The 20494-nt window shown below is 37.0% G+C and overlaps 1 protein-coding gene across 8 annotated transcripts in view; it reads left to right on the top strand.

Moving 5' to 3' along the window:
- The window catches only part of LRBA (LPS responsive beige-like anchor protein), a 747585-nt gene that overhangs the window by 582820 nt on the left and 144271 nt on the right, over window positions 1–20494 (top strand). For 7 of the 8 annotated variants that reach the window (XM_025267094.3, XM_044930515.2, XM_025267095.3 and 4 more), the window contains one exon: window positions 2260–2412. In XM_025267094.3, coding sequence (XP_025122879.2) covers window positions 2260–2412 — 153 coding nt within the window. Of the gene's footprint in view, window positions 1–2259; window positions 2413–6940; window positions 7100–20494 lie in introns of those variants that run through there. The other variant, XM_025267098.2, reaches the window with a different exon arrangement.

Below are 20494 nucleotides of genomic sequence, written 5' to 3'. Positions count from 1 at the left end.
TAAGAACTTTGGTACTACATAAGAAGAATTAAACATTTTATTTATAAGAAATTTGCTATGAAAGGTCATTTGTCCCCTTTCTGCTTTCTAGATAAGGTCTCAAGAAAGAGTATATTTTTTGTATATTTTTACTGTGTAATATGTATCTCTGATTTATGATGCAGGTGACTGATTGCCCAAATAAAAACTTGGGAGAAACCTAGCATCTAGAATTCAGCCATTATAATTGTTTTGACTCCTAGGAGAATTAATACAGAGAAGCATAGTGTGTATAAAAGGCAGAAGAAGGATAACGTCCTTTGTGAGAGTGTTAGGGTGAGGGTCGGGTTACACAAGTATTACAGCATACTTCAGCAAATTGATAGTTATAAAGCGACATATCCATATATGGTAACAGAATGGCCATGGAATAAGTCATATCCAACTCTTTTGTGACCCCATGGACTGTAGCCTGCCAGACTCCTCTGTCCTTGCAATTTCCCAGGCAAAACACTGGAGTGGGTTGCCATTTCCTTCTCCAGGGGATCTTCCTGCACCAGGGATCGAACACGTCTCCTGCCTTCACAGGCAAGTTCTTTACCACTGAGCCACCATCAAAGCCCGTGTGTGTGTGTGTGTGTGTGTGTGTGTGTGTATGTAATTTTTTTAAGGAGAACTAATTTTCTTATCATGGGAAAATGGAAAGTTTTTGTTTACTTTTTTAAAAAAGTGCTTAGAATATATGTTAAAAACATCTTTAAAATGTTTAGCACTGTGTATACTATGTAAGTAGAGTCTATGCTTATTTTATGACTAAGTACAGAGGCTTTAATTACATAGAGTTAAATGCCCATCTAAATGTTTCTCTAATTTCCAAATTTATCATAAATCAGCTGTATAACCTTGGGCGAATTGCTTAAGTTCTTTCAGCCTTAGTTGATTCTTTAAATGGCGATGATACCTTACCTTGTAAAATTGTTGTGAAGATTAAATGTGATAAGTTGTGAAGTTTAAATGTGATGTTTATTAAGAGTTTATTTTAGTACTTGACTCATCTCATGCAGTAAATGTTATTTAGCTCAAACAAATTGAATATAGCTTTTTGTTGCATAAAATAGCACATATATGTCTTCTGTTAGACTTACATGCATCATTTTGGAGAAGAAAATCTTAAAATTTTTGTATAATCACTATATCATTTTATTTATGATTAAAATTTTAATAGGACTCTTCCTTTACAAAATTTTTTTGTTAAGTTTAAATGTTTTTCAAGTTTAGTGATCATGTGCTTGTCAGGCATTTGGAGGACAGGGTCATTCCTACCCTGCTTAGTTAATTATTGTGATTGTAAACAAAGGATGTACGATTCAAAGTCAAGCAGCATTTCACATGGATGATGGAGGTGATAATAGCTTAATTCCTGCTGAATTTTTTTGCTTTGCTCTAGTGAATTCATACTGACCTTGTCCAAAATCTGATGACCTCCCTATTTTACTCAACCATTTGGAAAGCCAGGCTGCCATAGCTGGCCCTGAGGGGGTAGCTGAAAGACCACTGAGTCACTGACCCATGTCAAGACTGGATTTCAAGTCTGATCTGTAGGACCTCTGAAATAATTATACATGGGGCTTATTGTACTCAAAAACCTAACTGGTTGCATTTTTGTGCTTGTTAAGTATCTTGTTAAAGTGTATTTTAAATGTCCTTATTTAAGTCGTATTTAATTTACTATTTCTCATGCAGGTCATTTTCTAGACTAATTATAAATTTTTATCTTTTATCAGAGTTAGTACCTTCAAACTAAACTTGAATGTTTTGAAATGTGAGCAAAATACATTATTACACCCTGGCTAACTTCATTGACTATCTTCCTGGTTCATGATGGACCAAAGCTTTTTAATGTTTATAAAGATTTTGGTTTTTTATGGCAAAAATTCTGTATACCCAAACAAAGAAATCTAGTTTAAGCTGTTGTTAATGTTGTGGCATGTTAATCTCTGTTTATATGTTTTCTAACCTCAAATATTACTCAAATGTTGGTATTTTAAGGGTTTTGAGGTTATAAGGAAAGCATATGACCACGCAGTAGGGTGTTTTTTTTTTAATGGATGTGATCTGTCAGCCTTGATAGAACTTTGTGATAGAGCTAGGATATGAAAAGAGAAAAAATTTTCCTATGTTTATTTTGTTCTTCTGCATAATAAGAAATGTTTGGCTTTTTATAAATACCTTCAGTTTTCTACAGATTATAATATGACTTTGTCTTTTATTTTTATGTAGGAGTTGATCCCTGAATTTTATTATCTCTCTGAGATGTTTGTCAACTTCAATAATTATAATCTTGGAGTAATGGATGATGGGACAGTAGTGTCTGATGTTGAACTTCCTCCTTGGGCCAAAACCTCAGAAGAATTTGTTCGCATAAACAGATTGGTAAGTTGGAATCATCTACTCTGTCTGTCATGAAACTTTTCTCAAAGTGTATTCCATGTGTTGGTATAATCATTAACCCTTACTCTTCTGAACAAAACTGTAGTTGATAGGGATAACTGAAAGTGACATGATAGTTCATAAATCTCTGTATATACTTTATAAAATCTTATTGACTTGAAAGGTATAATGGTTTATTTTATGCAGGATTTAGGCTACTTTTATATGAATGCGGTGATTCAAGATTATAAGTGAAAGTTACAAGTGAATTTCTTAGAGAAAGCTATGCTTTTTCAAACACAAGTTTCTGGTACCATTAGAACTACATAATTCTGTGTTCCAGGTTAGAAGGCCATTGAGCATTTTGAAATAGAAAAAGATTTTCAAATTCTAACCTATGTCTATCTTTTAAAGGAAATTTCATGTAATATTTAGAATAGGAAAACTTTAAAATTTAAAACTGTGTTTACAAAACACTCTTAAGAATCCTCCAGTGGACTCTTTAATGTCCTCTGTTTTATGGGTTCTAGATTATTCTATGAAAAACTAATATGACTTTTCCTTTTTGCCCTTAACTTTCATAAATGCTGGGAATCAGGAAGCCTTATTCTGTTTTTTTAAAGTAGTATCTTTATCATGCTTCATACTAAAAATTGAATGTGAAATTCACTGTGTTTTTAATTTACACCAAAACAAAAATGTTTTCTTTGGGGGGTACCACTAAGATGGGTGGCACTGAGAGTGGGCATCAGAGGGCAGACACTGAAACCACAATCACAGAAAACTCAGCAGTCTTATCACAGGGACCAGAGCCTTGGCTAACTCAGTGGAACTATGAGCCATGCCGTGCAGGGCCACCCAACACAGGTAGGTCATGGTGGAGAGTTCTGACAAAATGTGGTCCACTGGAGAAGGGAATGGCAAACTACTTCATTATTCTTGCCTTGAGACCCCCAAGAACAGTATGAAAAGGCAAAAAGATAGGACACTGAAAGATGAACTCCCCAGCTCAGTAGATGCCCAATATGCTACTGGAGATCAGTGGAGAAATAACTCCAGAAAGAATGAAGAGATGGAGCCAAAGCAAAAACTACACCCAGTTGTGGATGTGACTGGTGATGGAAGCAAGGTCCGATGCTGTAAAGAGCAATATTGCATAGGAATCTGGAATGTCAGGTCCATGAATCAAGGCAAATTGGAAGTGGTCAAACAAGAGATGGCAAGAGTGAATGTTGACGTTCTAGGAATCAGCAAACTAAAATGGACTGGAATGGGTGAATTTAACTCAGATGACCATTATATCTACTACTGTGGGCAAGAATCCCTCAGAAGAAATGGAGTAGCCCTCATAGTCAACGAAAGAGTCTGAAATGCAGTACTTGGATGCAATCTCAAAAACGACAGAATGATCTCTCTTCATTTCTGAGGCGAACCATTCAATATGACGGTAATCCAAGTCTATGCCCCAACCAGTAACGCTGAAGAAGCTGAAGTTGAACGGTTCTGTGAAGACTTACAAGACCTTTTGGAACTAACACCCAAAAAAGATGTCCTTTTCATTATAGGGGACTGGAATGCAAAAGTAGGAAGTCAAGAAACACCTGGAGTAACAGGCAAATTTGGCCTTGGAGTACAGAATGAAGTAGGGCAAAGGGTAACAGAGTTTTGTCAAGAGAATGCACTGGTCATAGCAAACACCCACTTCCAACAACACAATAGAAGACTCTACACATGGGCATCACCAGATGGTCAATACTGAAACCAGATTGATTATATTCTTTGCAGCCAAAGATGGAGAAGCTCTATACAGTCAGCAAAAACAAGACCAGGAGCTGACTATGGCTCAGATCAAAAATTCCTTATTGCAAAATTCAGACTTAAATGGAAGAAAGTGCAGAAAACCACTAGACCATTCAGGTATGACCTAAATAAAATCCCTTACGATTATACAGTGAAAGTGATAAATAGATTTAAGGGACTAGATCTAATAGACAGAGTGCCTGAAGAACAATGGATGGAGGTTCGTGACATTGTACAGGAGACAGGGATCAAGACCATTCCCAAGAAGAAGAAATGCAAAAAAGCAAAATGGCTGTCTGAGGAGGCCTTACAAATAGCTGTGAAAAGAAGAGAAGCTAAAAGCAAAGGAAAAAGGAAAGATATTCCCATTTGAATGCAGAGTTCCAAAAAATAGCAAGGAGAGATAAGAAAGCCTTCCTCAGTGATCATTGAAAGGAAATAGAGGAAAACAATAGAATGGGAAAGACTAGAGATCTCTTCAAGAAAATGAGAGATACCAAGGGAAGATTTCATGCAAAAATGGGTTCAATAAAGGATAGAAATGGTGTGGACCTAAAAGAAGCAGAAGATATTAAGAAGACGTGGCAAGAATATTCAGAAGAACTGTACAAAAAAGATCTTCACGACCCAGATAATCACAATGGTGTGATCACTCACCTAGAGCCAATTATCCTGGAATGTGAAGTCAAGTGGGCCTTAGAAAGCATCACTACGAACAAAGCTAGTGGAGGTGATGGAATTCCAATTGAGCTAGTTCAAATCCTAAAAGATGATGCTGTGAAAGTGCTGCACTCAATATGACAACAAATTTGGAAAACTCAGCAGTGGTCCCAGGACTGGAAAAGGTCAGTTTTGATTCTAATCCCAAAGGAAGGCAGTGCCAAAGACTGTTCAAACTATCACACAATTGCACTCATCTCACACGCTAGTAAAGTAATGCTCAAAATTCTTCAAGCCAGGCTTCAGCAATACGTGAACCACGAACTTCCATATGTTCAACCTGGTTTTAGAAAAGGCAGAGGAACCAGAGATCACACTGCTAACATCTGTTGGGCTATCAAAAAAATGAAAGAGTTTCAGAAAAACATCTGTTTCTGCTTTATGGACTATGCCAAAGGCTTTGACTGTGTGGACCACAACAAACTATGGAAAATTCTTAAAGAGATGGGAATACCAGACCACCTGATCTGCCTCTTGAGAAGTCTGTACAGGTCAGGAAGCAACAGAACTGGATGTGGGACAACAGACTGGTTCCAAATAGGAAAAGGAGTACATCAAGGCTGTATATTGACACCTTGCTTATTTAACTTATCTGCAGAGTACATCATGAGAAATGCTGTGCTGCATGAAGCACAAGCTGGAATCAAGATTGCTGGGAGAAATATCAGTAACCTCAGATATGCAGATGACACCACCCTTATGGCAGAAAGTGAAGAAGACCTAAAGAGCCTCTTGATGAAAGTGAAAGAGGAGGGTGAAAAAGTGGGCTTAAAGCTCAACATTCAGAAAATGAAGATCATGGCATCTGGTCCCATCACTTCATGGCAAATAGATAGGGAAACAGTGGAAATAGTGGCTGACTTTATTTGGGGGGGCTCCAAAATCACTGCAGATGATGATTGCAGCCATGAATTTAAAAGATGCTTACTCCTTGGAAGGAAACTAATTACCAACCTAGATAGCATATTAAAAAGCAGAGATGTTACTTTGCCAACAAAAGTCCATCTAGTCAAAGGTATGGTTTTTCCAGTAGTCTTGTATGGATGTGAGAGTTGGACTATAAAGAAAGCTGAGCACTGAAGAATTTTGCTTTTGAACTGTGGTGTTGGAGAAGACTCTTGAGAGTCTCTTGGACTGCAAGGAGATCCAACCAGTCCATCCTAAAGGAGATCAGTCCTGATTGTTCATTGGAAAGACTGATGTCTAAGCTGAAACTGCAGTGCTTTGGCCACCTGATGCGAAGAGCTGACTCATTTGAAAAGCCCGTAATGCTGGGAAAGATTGAGGGCAGGAGGAGAAGGGGACGACAGAGGATGAGATGGTATCACCACTCAATGGACATGGGTTTGTGTGAACTGTGGGAGTTGGTGATGGACAGGGAGGCCTGGCGTGCTGTGGTCCATGGGGTTGCAAAGAGTCGGACACGACTGAGCAACTAAACTGAACCAAAAACAAAATTATTTCATTTTCGTTTTCTTGATGCGGTTTCTTACTTTATCTACCAACAATTATATTTTAATCCTGCACTGTAGATCCTATTTGTAATCTTGCTTTTATTGATATTTCACATTTTATTTATACTGGAAGCAATTTGAAGGAGTGGAAGGAACATAGGCTTTGACATTAGACATTTTTTCCTAATCCTGGATCACGTTGCTGGTTATGGGACATTAGGCAGTTCAACCTTTCTGATCCTTGGTTTCCTCACTGAAATTTGAAAATTATTTGTATAAAGCTACAATTATGTATGTAGAGTATCATGAGTCTTCTCTGGCTTATAGGAAACGTTTAGTAAATAGCACCTAACATTATTCTATCACAGTCTTAAGGTACCTGTTGCATTTTGGTTTACCTCACGCATTTTTCAAGATTTTCAACTTACTATAATTAAAGTGGAAGCCCAAGACAAAGCTTAGTTCTGAAAGATGTGGAAGGAATGTTAAACTTTTATATGTGGCAACTGTCTATCATTGTGCAATTTTTTGTTGTTTTTTTTTTTAACCCCCTTCAGCAGTGCATAGATGTCAGTAGAAGGTACAGTGATTCTGTAGTTTTCAGGATGGTGGGTGAGTTTGTTTTTACCTACGATTATTTTCTACATTTCCAAAACACATTTACTAGGTTTAATCGACATACCATAAAAGCCACCTTTTAAAAAGTTCTCAATTCAATGAGTTTTAGCAAATTTATAGAATTGTGCAAGCATCAACACAGTCAGCTCACATCACTCCAAAATGTTTCCTGCTGTGTGTTTGCTCCCAATCCTAGTTCTGGGCAGTCACTGATTCTGACTCTGTAGCTCTTCTTTTTCTAGAAATCTTACATAGATAGACACCTGAGGAGTGTAGTCCTTTTGTACCTGGCTCTCTTACTGAGCATGATGTTCTTGAGACTCATCTTGTGCAGATAGCAGCAGTTTCTTTGTGTTGCTGCATATTATCCCTTTGCATACATAATAACATATTTTGTTTATTTACCAGCTTACAGATATTTGGCTTTTTTCCAGTTTTAGGCTATTAAGAATATTTGCATATATCTTAGAGTCAATATCTGTTTTCATTTCTCTTGGGTAGATTCCTAGGAGTTTTAATCCCTGAGTCATATGATAAGAATAGGGCTTCCCAGGTGGTACAGTGGTGAACATTCTGCCTGCCAGTGCAGGAGACGTGGGTTTGATCCCTGGGTTGGGAAGATTCCCTGGGGTAGGAAATGGCAACCTGTTCCAGTACACTTGCCTGGAAAATCGCATGGACGAGGAACCTGGCAGACTACAGTCTGTGGGGTTGCACAGAGTCAGACATGACTGACCACATGCACGCGTGATAAGAATATACGTACTGTTTTGCATTCCCGTCAACAGTATGTGAAGTTTCAGTTTGCCATATCCTTGCAAAGGTTTGTACTTGTCAATCTTTCTTATTTTAGCTCCTAAGTGATTCATTGTGATTTTAATTTGTGTTTCAGTAATGACTAGCGGTGTTGACCATCTTTTCACAGGCTTACTTTCTACTCATATATTCTTTGGTGAACTATCTATTCAAATCTTCTGCCTGTTTTTTAATTGTGTTGTATGTCTTTTTATTATTTTGTTGTAAGACATCTTTATATATTCCCCCTAAAAGTTCTTTTTCCAACATATGTTTTGCAGATCTTTTTCTCAGTTTGTGGCTTGTCTTTTGCTTTTTAATGGTTCCTTCTGAATCACCATTTTGAATGAATGTTTTTGTTAACTATTAGTTGGATATAAGATAAAATTTATATAATATTTGAAAGATATAAATAGTCATTCCCATTCTTGAGAAATATATACCTTAGAAAAATTGAAATCATTTTTGTGATCATTATTGAAACATTTTTTTCTCAATTTAAACTTTTAAGTCTCAAGGGAACCAGTTGTCTATTCATTAATTCATCATTGCCATGTTTAGTATGGCTACAAACACAAAGAAATTTGTTAAAGTATTTCTTTAAAAAAGGTCTAAGAGGTGGAATCATTTGAATAAATTATATTTAAAACTCTTCAGTAATATTTTGACATTTAAGGAAATATGATTATATAAAGTAAGGTAAGCCACTCTCCTGACAGTACCCTCATCCCTACTCAGACTGCTCTCTCCTCAGAAAAACCAGGTCTATTTGGAACAAGTCTTCCATGGACACGGAGGAAAAGAAGGTGGCAGCTTACCAAATTGTTTTTCATTAAAGTTTCAGTTTTGCCTGCTCATGCTTAGATATGATTATGAAATTTTATACAAAGTGTTTAATAATACTAGTTGCACATTTATTATAACTGAAATAAGTAAGTAAGTGTTAATCATTCCGTCGTGTCTCTTTGAAACCACATGGGCTATAGCCTGCCAGACTCCTCTGTCCATGGGATTCTCCAGGCAAGAATACTGGAGTGGGTTTCCATGCCCTCCTCCAGGGGTCTTCCCCACCCAGGGATTGAACCTTGGTTGCCTGCGTGGCAGGTGGATTCTTTACTGTCTGAGCCTCCAGGGAAGCCCATTGTAACTTATTATTGAATTATTAAACATTTTCCCCAGCGATTCTGCTTCCTGCGAACTTGACAGATGTCTTCATAGTTTAGGCTTCTGAATAAGCTTATATTTGTAACAGAGCTCATAAAAATTCACTGGAAATTAAATTCAAACATTTTATAGTACAATATTTACATCTCTGATAATTTTAACTCCTAATTCATAAAGTACTTAATTTTTCTTACATGTGTCTTTATGAAAGAATTTAATAACTCATTCATTCTTTCAAAAATTTTTGTTTTGCACCTATGATGAACAAAGCTTTCCTACAGTGCAGTTCATATTGACTCATTTTAAAGTTCTCTGTTGACTCTCTGTGACTAAACTGTTAGTAAGGTGTTTTATGTGTCTCTTAGCATGCTATCACGTAAGGGTTTTATCCCCCTCCTCTTTGGGGTTTACCTCTTCAAGTCTACAGATTTTATGCAATGATTGTAGCTCATGAAATGCATACTACTTTGATCTGTGACCTTTTTGTGGTGCTAATCGGGTTCCTGATATCATTATACCTTACTCATTAATCATATTTCCTGCAACCCGTCAGGCAGCCAGACAGAGCAAGTCCCTGTTTTCAGCCCTCTGTTGGCAGGTTTCTGCTTTTCCAGATTATTACAGACGATACTTTGGCTTCTCATAGTCAGAGCCACATCAAGCTGTGTGTTACAATTAAAGTCAGATGGTCCTCAGGTTGAACAGGGATATAGTGTTGCAGCTGTCTCTCTTCCTGGAACAAACCAGCACCAAGAGCAGATGATCTATAGGACAGTGAATAATAACAGATTGTACAGTACTCCACTGGTAGCAGGGGATCCCAGATTTAATTAACTGACATACTCATTTTAAGATACCCAGCATGTCTTTTTTAAGTATTTGGTTGCCCAGATATTATCTCAAGGGAATAGAATATTTTTAGGAGCATGATTCTGATGTTGGACGGTAACCCTACATTTTCTTTTTTTTTGGAGGACTGTAACTGCTACCTTACCTAACCATGTTACTCCTTAGAGCTTTCTGTAAGTAGTGAAGATCTAAATAAGAATTACTGAATTGGCTAAAGTGTTGAATGTATGTACAAAATCCTGTGTATTTTAGAAGGAAAACCCTCAGAGGTCTGATTATTCTTTCCAGTATATAAATTAAATTTTCTTTGTTCTGAAGAGTTGGAATCAGGGAAAAGCCAAAGCGGTCTTAACTACATCCCCGAGAGTGGTCTGTGTTATTTAATATTACCTAGATCAGGAAAAAAAAAATATTCCAAATGCTGCTTCAGAAATATAAATGAGAAACAGGCCTTCATACTTTCAAATAATATAAAAATGTATGAGTTCAGACTGCTCATCATTTATCTCATGATATAATGTCAATGTTATGGACCTATATTACGCTGCCTCTTAGAACCCTTGAGTTTTAAGTTGAATAAGAGACATAAGACATAATAAGGAAACCATTTTCTCAGCAGTAATGTTACTTTAAAAGTTTATAGCCAGTTGGTGAAGTGGAGCATTTTGTTGTAGCTGCAGGATGTATAGTTTATCCAAGTTATAATAGTAATTTGTTCATTTAACCAGTACTTACTAAGTTGCCTGTTTGTATAGCAGCACTGTTAGTTAGACTCAGTGAACCAGACAGAGAGTATCTCTACTCTTTGGAGATTACTTCCTGTTTGATAACTTAGGTTGTTGAAACAGAAAGCTTTTCAGGGCTGAGAGGTGGCATGAATTTAATAAAGGGCATCTTCTACTGATGAATTGTACTCAGGTTACCAGTTAGAATCCCATTTGCTTTTGTGTGTTTTCTATAGCTTCTTTCTTTCCTGCTGTGTCATAAAAGTGACATGAGTTGTCACTTGCTTGAGAAGGTAAAGAAAAATAAAGTGAGTATGTTTTCTTCTTTCCAATAAGACATGGACAGATTAAAGTGAGTTTTGTATTGTTTTCTAACAGAAAAATTAAATTTTCATTTTTTATTTCACCACCTACCTTGTCTTTTCCTATCTATGCTAAAATTTAAGTCTGTTGAGGATAAACATTCATAGATCTTATGTATGTGAATGAACTTGGTCAGTCTTTTCTAACTTTTCAGAGCACTGACTAGGGAACATTTTTTTAAAACAAAAAATGTTTTGTTTAAAAAACAAAATTTTTTTAAACAAGCTTTTTCGAATACAGATTCTAGAAGCTAACATTTTTTTTTTCATACTGTTCCTTTTCCAATTGCCTTTTATTTTCCACATTGATAATGATGTGGCAAAGAATATAAGTTGTCAGAGCAATATAGTTTGTAATAATTATTCTCAACTATGGGCATATCCTTCCTCCACCTCCCTCATTGGATCTAAATCCTGGGAGGATGGGGATAGATTTTTATTAGTAGTTTTTCAACCTAAAGCTATTATTGTTTGGTTTGCCTTTAATCCTGCTATGTAATTTGCTGTTAAATCTAGTTCAAAAAGGACACCTAAATACGTAGGGGGGGAAAGATGTGTTGGTAGATTAATTCTCTCCTAATGTATTTATTAATTCACTATAGAATCCAGTCCAAGTTCCAGTAGAATTGTTTTGTTTTGTTGGAATGTGAAAACCTGATTGCAGAGGTCAAAGGACCAATTATAGTCAAAATCCTTTCTGAAAGCAAGAACAATTTCAGAGGGACTTGTTTTACTATATGTCAATAGTTATTATAAAGCTGTAGTAATTATGGAGAATTAGGAAGAAGAGACTAATAAAAGTGAACAGAGAACCCAGAAACGGACAAGGGCATATAAAGAAACTTCATCTGTCATAGAGTTGGTATTACAGATCTGTGGGGAAAGGAAGGGCTTGTCAACTTAGATGCTGAGATAAATAGTAATTTTTTGTTAATTCCCAAGGGCTGCCATAACAAAGTGATGGAAGTACGGGGTGGCCAAAGAACAGGAATATGTTGTCTCAGTTCTGGAGACTAGAACTCTGCAATCATAGTTCGGCAAGGTTGGTTCCTTCTGAGGGTTGTGGAGGAAGGATCAGATCTAGATCTCTTGCTGGCCTGTATTTAGCTGTGTTCTCCTTCTCTAAACGTCATCCTCCCTTTACGTGTGTCTATCTGTGTATCTAAACTTTCCCTTTTAATAAGGGCTCCAGTTATATTGCATTAGGGATACACTCTACTCCAGTATGATCTCATCTTAACATAAATAATTACATGTGTAATGGCCCTATTTCCAAATAAGGTCACATTCTGAGATACTGGAAAGTTAGAATTTCAACAAATAAATTTTGGGGGATACTGTTCAACCCATAACAGATATTAATATGGAAAAAAAGTTAGGACCTTATATCAAAAATGAAAATTAAAATATATTAAAGCTTTGTACCCCAAGGATTTGAAAGAGACACATGTACCCCAATGTTCATTGCAGCACTATTTATAATAGCTAGGACATGGAAGTAGCCTAGATGTCCATCAGTAGATGAATGGATAGGGAATTGTGGTGCGTATATGCAAGGAGATCCAACCAGTCCATTCTAAAGGAGATCAGTCCTGGGTGTTCTTTGGAAGGAGTGATGCTAAAGCTGAAACTCCAGTACTTTGGCCACCTCATGCGAAGAGTTGACTCATTGGAAAAGACTCTGATGCTGGGAGGGATTGGGGGCAGGAGGAGAAGGGGATGACAGAGGATGAGATGGCTGGATGGCATCACGGGCTCAATGGACGTGAGTCTGAGTGAACCCCGGGAGTTGGTAATGGACAGGGAGGCCTGGCGTGCAGCAATTCATGGGGTTCCAAAGAGTCAGACACGACTGAGCGATGGAACTGACTGACTGACTGATACTCAATGGAGTATTACTCAGCTATAGAAAGGAATGCATTTGAGTCCATTCTAATGAGGTGGATGAAACTGGAGCCTATTACACTGAGCGAAGTAAGTCAGAAAAAGAAAGACAAATACTGTGTATTAATGCACATGTATGGAATTTAGAAAGATGTTACTGATGATCCTACATGCAGGGCAGCAAAGGAGACACAGATGTAAAGAACAGACTTTTGGACTCAGTGGGAGAAAGCAAGGGTGGGATGATTTGAGAGAATATCACTGAAATATGTACGTTACCATGTGTAAAACAGATGACCAGAGCAAGTTTGATGCATGAAGCAGGTCACCCTAAGGTGCTCTTGGACAACCCAGAGGGATAGGGTGGGGATGAAGATGGGAGGGCAGTTTAGGATGGGGGACACGTGTATACCCATGGCCGACTCATGTTGATGTGTGGCAAAAACCATCACAATATTGTAATTATCATCCAAGTAAAATAAATAAATTTAAAAATAAAATACATTGATGCTTTAAAAATGAAATAATAATTAATAATTTAATAAAAAGTCAAAATTAGAAACTTTTAGAAATTAACACAAGAGGAATTCTTTGTGAACTTGGAACAGTTGAAAGTCTTTCAAACAAGAAACAAGAAATAAAATATGATTCATTGCATTAGTTGATTTTTGGATGTTAAACCAACCTTGCATTCCTTGGGTATATTGCCTTTGGATGATATAAATTCTTTTGATGTATACTGCAATTTTTGTTGTTAACATTTGTTGAGAAATTACTATTTGGGAAGACTTGTTTGTCTGTATTCATGAGTAATATTGAGATGTAGTTTTCTTATAATATGTTTTTATGATTTTTAATATCAGGATTTATATTAGCCTCATAGAATGAGATAGCACAAAGTGTTCCCTTTTCTATTTTCTGAAAGACTTTGTAAGAGATTGCTATTATTTTTTCTTTACATGTTTGATTGGAGTCAACTGTTGACATCATCAGGACATTAACTTGTGTGTGTATGGTGTGGAGATTTTAAATTACCAAATCATTTTCTACTTGTTATAGGTTTATTCAGAGTCTTGAATTTTTTTCTTGAATCTGTTTCAGTAGTTTGTGTCTTTCTAGGCATTTGGCTGTTTAGCCTAAATTGTCTATTTTATTGGTATAAAGTTGTTCATCATATGCCTTATAATTTTTATTTTTCTAAATTTGGTAGTAGTATTACCTCATTTATTCCTGATTTTTTTTTGTAGGTTGTATTTTTTTTTCCTTCATCAGTCTTGCTAACACTTTGTTGGTTTTATTGATCTTTTCTTATAACTTACATGTCATTTCATTATTTTTTCTCTACTGTGTATCTTTTTTTCCTTTCATTGGATTTTCACTCTAATAATTTTTTTTCCTTTTGCTTGCTTTGAATTTGGTTTACTCTTTTACTAGATTCTTAATTTGAGAAAATAGTGTGTTATTTTTACTTAAAAATTTTTTTTGAAATATAGTTTATTTACAGTATTGTGTTAATTTGTGCTGTACAGAAAGGTGAGTGTGGGCTGGATCCCTCATGGGTTTGATCTCTTGGTCAGGAGTATCCCCTGGAGAAAATAATGGCAACCCACTCCAGTATTCTGGCCTGAGAAATCCCATGGACAGAGTAGCCTGGCAGGCTACAGTCCACAGGGTTGCAAAGAGTCAGACACATACGAATGACTAAGCACATGAGCACACCTTATTTTCTAGTGTTTACAGTTACCAATTTCTCTTTATGTACTGTCTTTGCCACATCCCTAAGTTTGATCTTTTGTTTGCTTATTTTCATTCATCTCACAATATTTTATAATTTCGCTGTGATTTCCTTTCTGACTCATGGGTTTTTCAGAAGTATACTGCTTAGTTTCTAAATATTTGTGGATTTTCCAAATTTCCTTCTGTTTTTAATTTCTAATATCTTACTGTGATCAGAGAATATACTTGTATGATTTCTGTTGTTTTAAGTGTATTGAGACTTGCTTTATGATCTACTATATTGTCTATATTAGAGAATTCTCCATTTGCTTTCAAGAAGAATGGGTATTCTGCCATTGAGGAGTATTCTATAGATGTCAGTTTATCAAATTTTTAATGTTTGTCTTTATACCTTTGCTGATTTTACCTATTTCTGTAAATTTTTGCTAGTTCAATGTTGAAATTCCCAAATGTTATTTTCACTACAGTTTTTTACTTAATGTATTTTTTTGGATCCTGTTTTTACATACATGTATTAGTATCCTATGCCTGCTATACTGAACTACCATCAACTTAGTGGCTTAAAAGAATAAAATTTATTCTCTCATGGTTTTAGAAACCAGAAGTACAACATCAACATTGTACTCCCTTTAGGGTAAAGGGAGGCTTGTGCCCTCATGTCATCTTCTCCTCTTTTGTCTATAGTGAAATTTCTTTCCAGCTTCTTATAAGGATGTGACGTGAAAGTCACTCAGTCGTATCCAACTCTTAGCAACCCAGTTGACTATATAGTCCATGAAATTCTCCAGGCCAGAATACTGGAGTGGCTAGCCTTTCGAGCCACAAGGGAAGCCCAAGAATACTGGAGTGGGTAGCCTATCCCTTCTCCAGCAGATCTTCCTGACCCAAGAATCGAACTGAGGTCTCCTATATTGCAGGTGGATTCTTTACCAACTGAGCTATCATGGAAGCCCCTCTTATGAGGATACATGTGATTATATTTAGTGCCCTTCCTTCTAATCCAGGACAATGCTGCCATCTCAAAATCCTTAATTTAATTACATTGCAAAGATGCTTTTCCCATTTAAGATAATACTTCTAGGTTCTATAGATAGGACTTGATATCTTTGTTTTCAAGGTAGGGCATTTTTCAGCACTATTTACTTGGTCTTTTTTTCATCACAGATTGTGCCTCTGTTTCTATGAATTTTTTAGTCTGATTCGCCTGGTGTTAGAGGAGCCCCTGCAGCTGCCTTGTGATTACTGTTTGCTTGGCACATAGATTCTCGTTATTTTGCTTTCAGCCTATTTTGTCTTTGATTCTACAGTGTATCTTTTGTAAATAACATATAGTTGGATTGTGTTATTTATTCAGTCTGATTGTTTCTACTATTTAATGCTGTTGTTCATATGATTAGATTCATGTCTCCAATTTGATAATTATGTTCTTTAATTTTGGGTCTTTTTGTTTCTCTGTTCCTGCTTTTAAGTTTTCTTTTGTATTAGATATTTCTAGTCTATGATTTTGTTTCTTCATTAATTTATTTTTAACTGTTTCTTTTAGATACTTTCCTCGTCATTACTCTAAGGACAAAATTCATCTTAATCTATTGCAGTCTACTTCAGATTAGTATTAGCTTAATTTCAGTAAGATGTAGTGATTGTTCCAATTCAGCTACATTTCTTCCCCCATACTTTGTGCTTTTGTCATGTACAGCACATCTCTCTCTCTATATATATATTTTATAAACCTACCCTGCAGTGTTACAACTATTGCTTCATGCAATCTTATGCCTCCTAAAGAAGTTAAGGAGAAAAATGCCTGTTAATTTTATTTACTACTCTACCTTAATAGAAATATTCCAAAATGAATAGAAGAGTGCTTCCCATACCATCATGCAGGAATGAGATAATTCTCATAAAAAAAAAGTTCCAGGAAGTGAAGTTTATACTTTCAAATTCTGATGTTTTGCAACATTTTCTTTGAAAAGAAATCTTTTTATGAAATGGATTACACATTTCCCTGCCTCTGAAGCAGAGAATAGCTTTTTCTAGAATCATGGCCATGACTGTGTTATTCACTCAGTTGTGCCCGACTCTTTGCAACCCCATGGACTGTAGCCCACCAGGCTCCTCTGTCCCTGGGATTTTTCTGAAGTACTCATTGTTAAACATTTGGGTGTTTTTTGTAATGTCCTAAAAAGTTGAGATACACAGAACGTTTTGTTCTTTAGCTAAAACAACCCACATTTTTCTGCCTTGTCTTTTAGCCTCCTATTAGCATTTTAGAGTTCTTACCTGTGCGGTCTACTGTTTTAGTCTTTCAGGGTTTCCATCTTCTTTTGCTCTGTCATGTTGTTTTATGCATATGAGGCAAGGTGAAAGCTTGATTAGTGCCCCCATAACTTCTACTATTAAAATTAAACCAAACGGTATTGTGAAAGCTCATAACCTTATCCTCATCACCACACCCTCAAAAAACAAAACCCTACACAGCTCTTCTCCAAAACTCTCATCTTCCTTGAAGCTTTTCATAAAAACATCCTACATACTACTCTGTGTTCTTTCTACAACCCATTCTCAATCTGGTTTTGTACATGTGTCACTTGTAGATCATTATTCTCCTTACCCAGTGGACTTCCGGTGCCTTATGGACTATTAAATGCTGGCTTCAGGTGTCCTTTAGAGAGGTGTATTTTAAAATGTGGCATATGGAAAACATTATCTGCATCAGAATCCCCTGAGGTACAGTTAATAAATAAGGCACAATTATTTATTCATTCATCAAATGCTTCTTGAGTACTTATTTTGTACTATCCTCAGTTCAGTTCAGTCACTCAGTCGTGTCCCGACTCTCCGTGACCCCATGAATTGCAGCACACCAGGCTGTCCTGTCCATCACTAACTCTCACAGTTCACTCAGACTCACATCCATCAAGTCAGTGATGCCATCCAGCCATCTCATCCTCTGTCATCCCCTTCTCCTCCTGCCCCCAATCCCTCCCAGCATCAGAGTCTTTTCCAGTGAGTCAACTCTTCGCATGAGGTGGCCAAAGTACTGGAGTTTCAGCTTCAGCATCAATCCTTCCAAAGAAATCCCAGGGCTGATCTCCTTCAGAATGGACTGGTTGGATCTCCTTGCAGTCCTAGGGACTCTCAAGAGTCTTCTCCAACACCACAGTACTATCCTAGTGGCTTACAGCTGATTAAATGAAGAGAAGGTCTAAACCCTCATCCTAACCTCAAAACAGTGGGGAAAAGATGGTAAATGGTTTTATGATAAATGGTTTGGGCAAACCATATGGAAAAAAAAATAACTTTTAGATTTGTCATATGAGAAACCAAGGATTAGATATCTAAATGTGAAAAGATGAAACAAATGCTAGAAAACATATTATTGAGTTTGTGTATTACCTGAGGGTGGGAAAAACTTTCCCAACTTTGACTGAAAATACAAAGTAAGAACTGGTCACATTGAGTACATAAACACTGATGACTTTACATAGCAAAATGCATCAGAAGCAAAGTCAAAGACAGCTGACAAACTGAATAAAAGTATTTGAGATTGGAAACTTAGACAAATGGTAGTGAACCTCATTTATAGAGAAGTCCTAAAAATTATACAGGAATAAACCCAACAATCTAATAGAAAAGTGAGCAGCAATTCACAGAAAATAAATGTCAGTACCCCTTAAATATATGAAAAAAATACTCAACCTCACTCAAAATAACAGAAATGTAAATTGTACTGAAATACCATCTTCATCTTTCTGTTTGGTAAATTGCAAAAATTCACCCAGATGCTCTGTTGACAAGGTTGTGGGAAAAGAGGCATTCTTCTCCCCTGCTGATGGCAATGCCAACGACGCACTCCTCATGAAGGAAAGTTTGCCAGTATCTAACACAATTACTCGTTTATCCTCTGACCCAACTTTCAGGGGTCTTTCCCAAAGTTACACTGACCAAATAAGAAATGTCGTATTCACAAGTGGAATCTATTTTCTTTAACAGTTTTGACTCTGAAACTATTAAACATTTTATATAACTTAAAAAATAAGATCAAAAAAGTGAAGATTCAGTTTCTGAAAATTGTAAATTAAGCAAATGGGTAATAGTGTTCATGTCCTTAAGATCAAGATTTTTAGCAAGAGGGAAAGGGATTCAGAAATAAAATCAGTAAAAAATAGAAAAATCTTAGGAGCAGCCAGACAGTGGCATTCAGAGACTTCATTTCGTTCTTGTGCTGTGTGCTGTGTGTGCTGTGCTCAGTCGCTTAGTCACGTCCGACTCTTTGCAACCCCATGGATGGGTAGACCGCATCCATGGGGATTCTCCAGGCAAGAATACTGGATTGGATAGCCGTGCTCTCCTCCAGGAGATCTTCTCAACCCAGGGATCGAACCCAGGTCTCCTGCATTGCAGGCAGATTCTTTACCAGCTAGCTACCGGGAATATTTTAGTTGTTAACTTGCACTAAGCAGATCTTGCAGGCTTCCCATGCAGCACAGTGGTAAAGAATCTGCCTCCCAATGCAGGAAAAGCAAGAGACGGGGGTTCGATTCCTGAATCTGGACGATCCCCTGGAGAAGAAAATGGCAACCCACCCCAGTGTTATTGGCTGGGAAATCCCATGGACAGAGGAGCCTGGTGGGCTACAGTCCATGAGTTTGCAAAGAATAAGACATGACTACACATACACACACACATGCACACACAAGCAGATGTTCAAGTGATAGCATGTAGAGCAAAATCATTTGTTATAAAGAATTTAATTCAAAGAAGCCAGCATATTTCTTCATTCTGGCCAGCACTGTATGAGTTAGCCAAACTGTATGAGAATCCAAATACAAGCAACAATCTCCATATGGTAATACTGATTTATAATGAAAGATAATTGAGTGATCTTAATTAACTGAACAGTACTTTTTCAGTGCTTACATTCTTCTAGGTTCTGAGTTTACAAAGATAATCAAAACAGACAAGGTCCCTGCCCTAGTGGAATGACACGTAAATTCCAAAGGAATTCTCATTGGCCATGCTAGCCTGATGTCTCTATTTCCAACACAGAGATAGTGCCTGCCACAAGAATCATAATATTCATATTTACGTTGTTGAACACCATCTTTTCTAGGTTTGTTTAGGGCACACTGCCAAATTCTTACTTTCTGTGCTTCCATTTTAGAATCTCTATGTTGACCATCCCCTTTCTGTTAACAGTTTCTTTAAACAAGGAACCAACTGTCTTAAATTTGTTAATAACGTCATATTTATATAAAAATTCATCGCAATCACCATGTTTTGAATTTGGATATTCTTCCATTATTACTTAGGATATTATTTTACAGATGCCTGTAGTAATTTATTTAAGAGCAATTTTTCATAATTCTAATTTCTTTCATTAAATTCTTGAAGTACCTAATGCACTGACTTCAGGGTAAAAAAGAGAGAGAGAGACCTCACGGTAACATCCTGAATGCCCAGCGCAGTTGATGTTCTCTAGAGGTTAGAAGTAAGGAGATAGAGAAGGGTGGGAGGAGAGAGATTTTTTATAAGGGGTGGGGGAAGGGTTAGAAAGTATCCGATTTACTTTTTCATTTTTAGCCTTTGTGTAAATTATCACAGTAGTGTGCAGTCTGGTACAGCTGGAAGTTATCATTTCTGCCAGGGACTAATGGTAATGGTTGGAGAAGTGGAAGTGAGACTAATGGGTTCACAACGTGAGACTGGAAGTGGAGTTTGCAGAGGAGCCTTGCTCGCCCGCTTCCGCTCACGAGCACCGTTGCCGCTGGCGGTGCTCTGTGGCGCTGGGAGGAGGTGCCTCCAGTCCCTCATGGCCTGTGTTCCTGGCTCTGGGCCATGTCACCTGCAGTGGCAGTTTGTCTGAAAAGCAGCATCTCTGCTGAGATGGAGTGGGGGTGTTCTACCTATGGATACGTTCATGCAACTCTGCACAGCAATACCCGATAAATGACTGCTTACTGTGGTATTTATGTCTGTT

The sequence above is a fragment of the Bubalus bubalis genome, chromosome 17 (genome assembly GCF_019923935.1).
Source record: "Bubalus bubalis isolate 160015118507 breed Murrah chromosome 17, NDDB_SH_1, whole genome shotgun sequence".
Lineage (NCBI taxonomy): Eukaryota > Metazoa > Chordata > Mammalia > Artiodactyla > Bovidae > Bubalus > Bubalus bubalis.
This window is presented reverse-complemented; position numbering and strand designations above follow the sequence as displayed.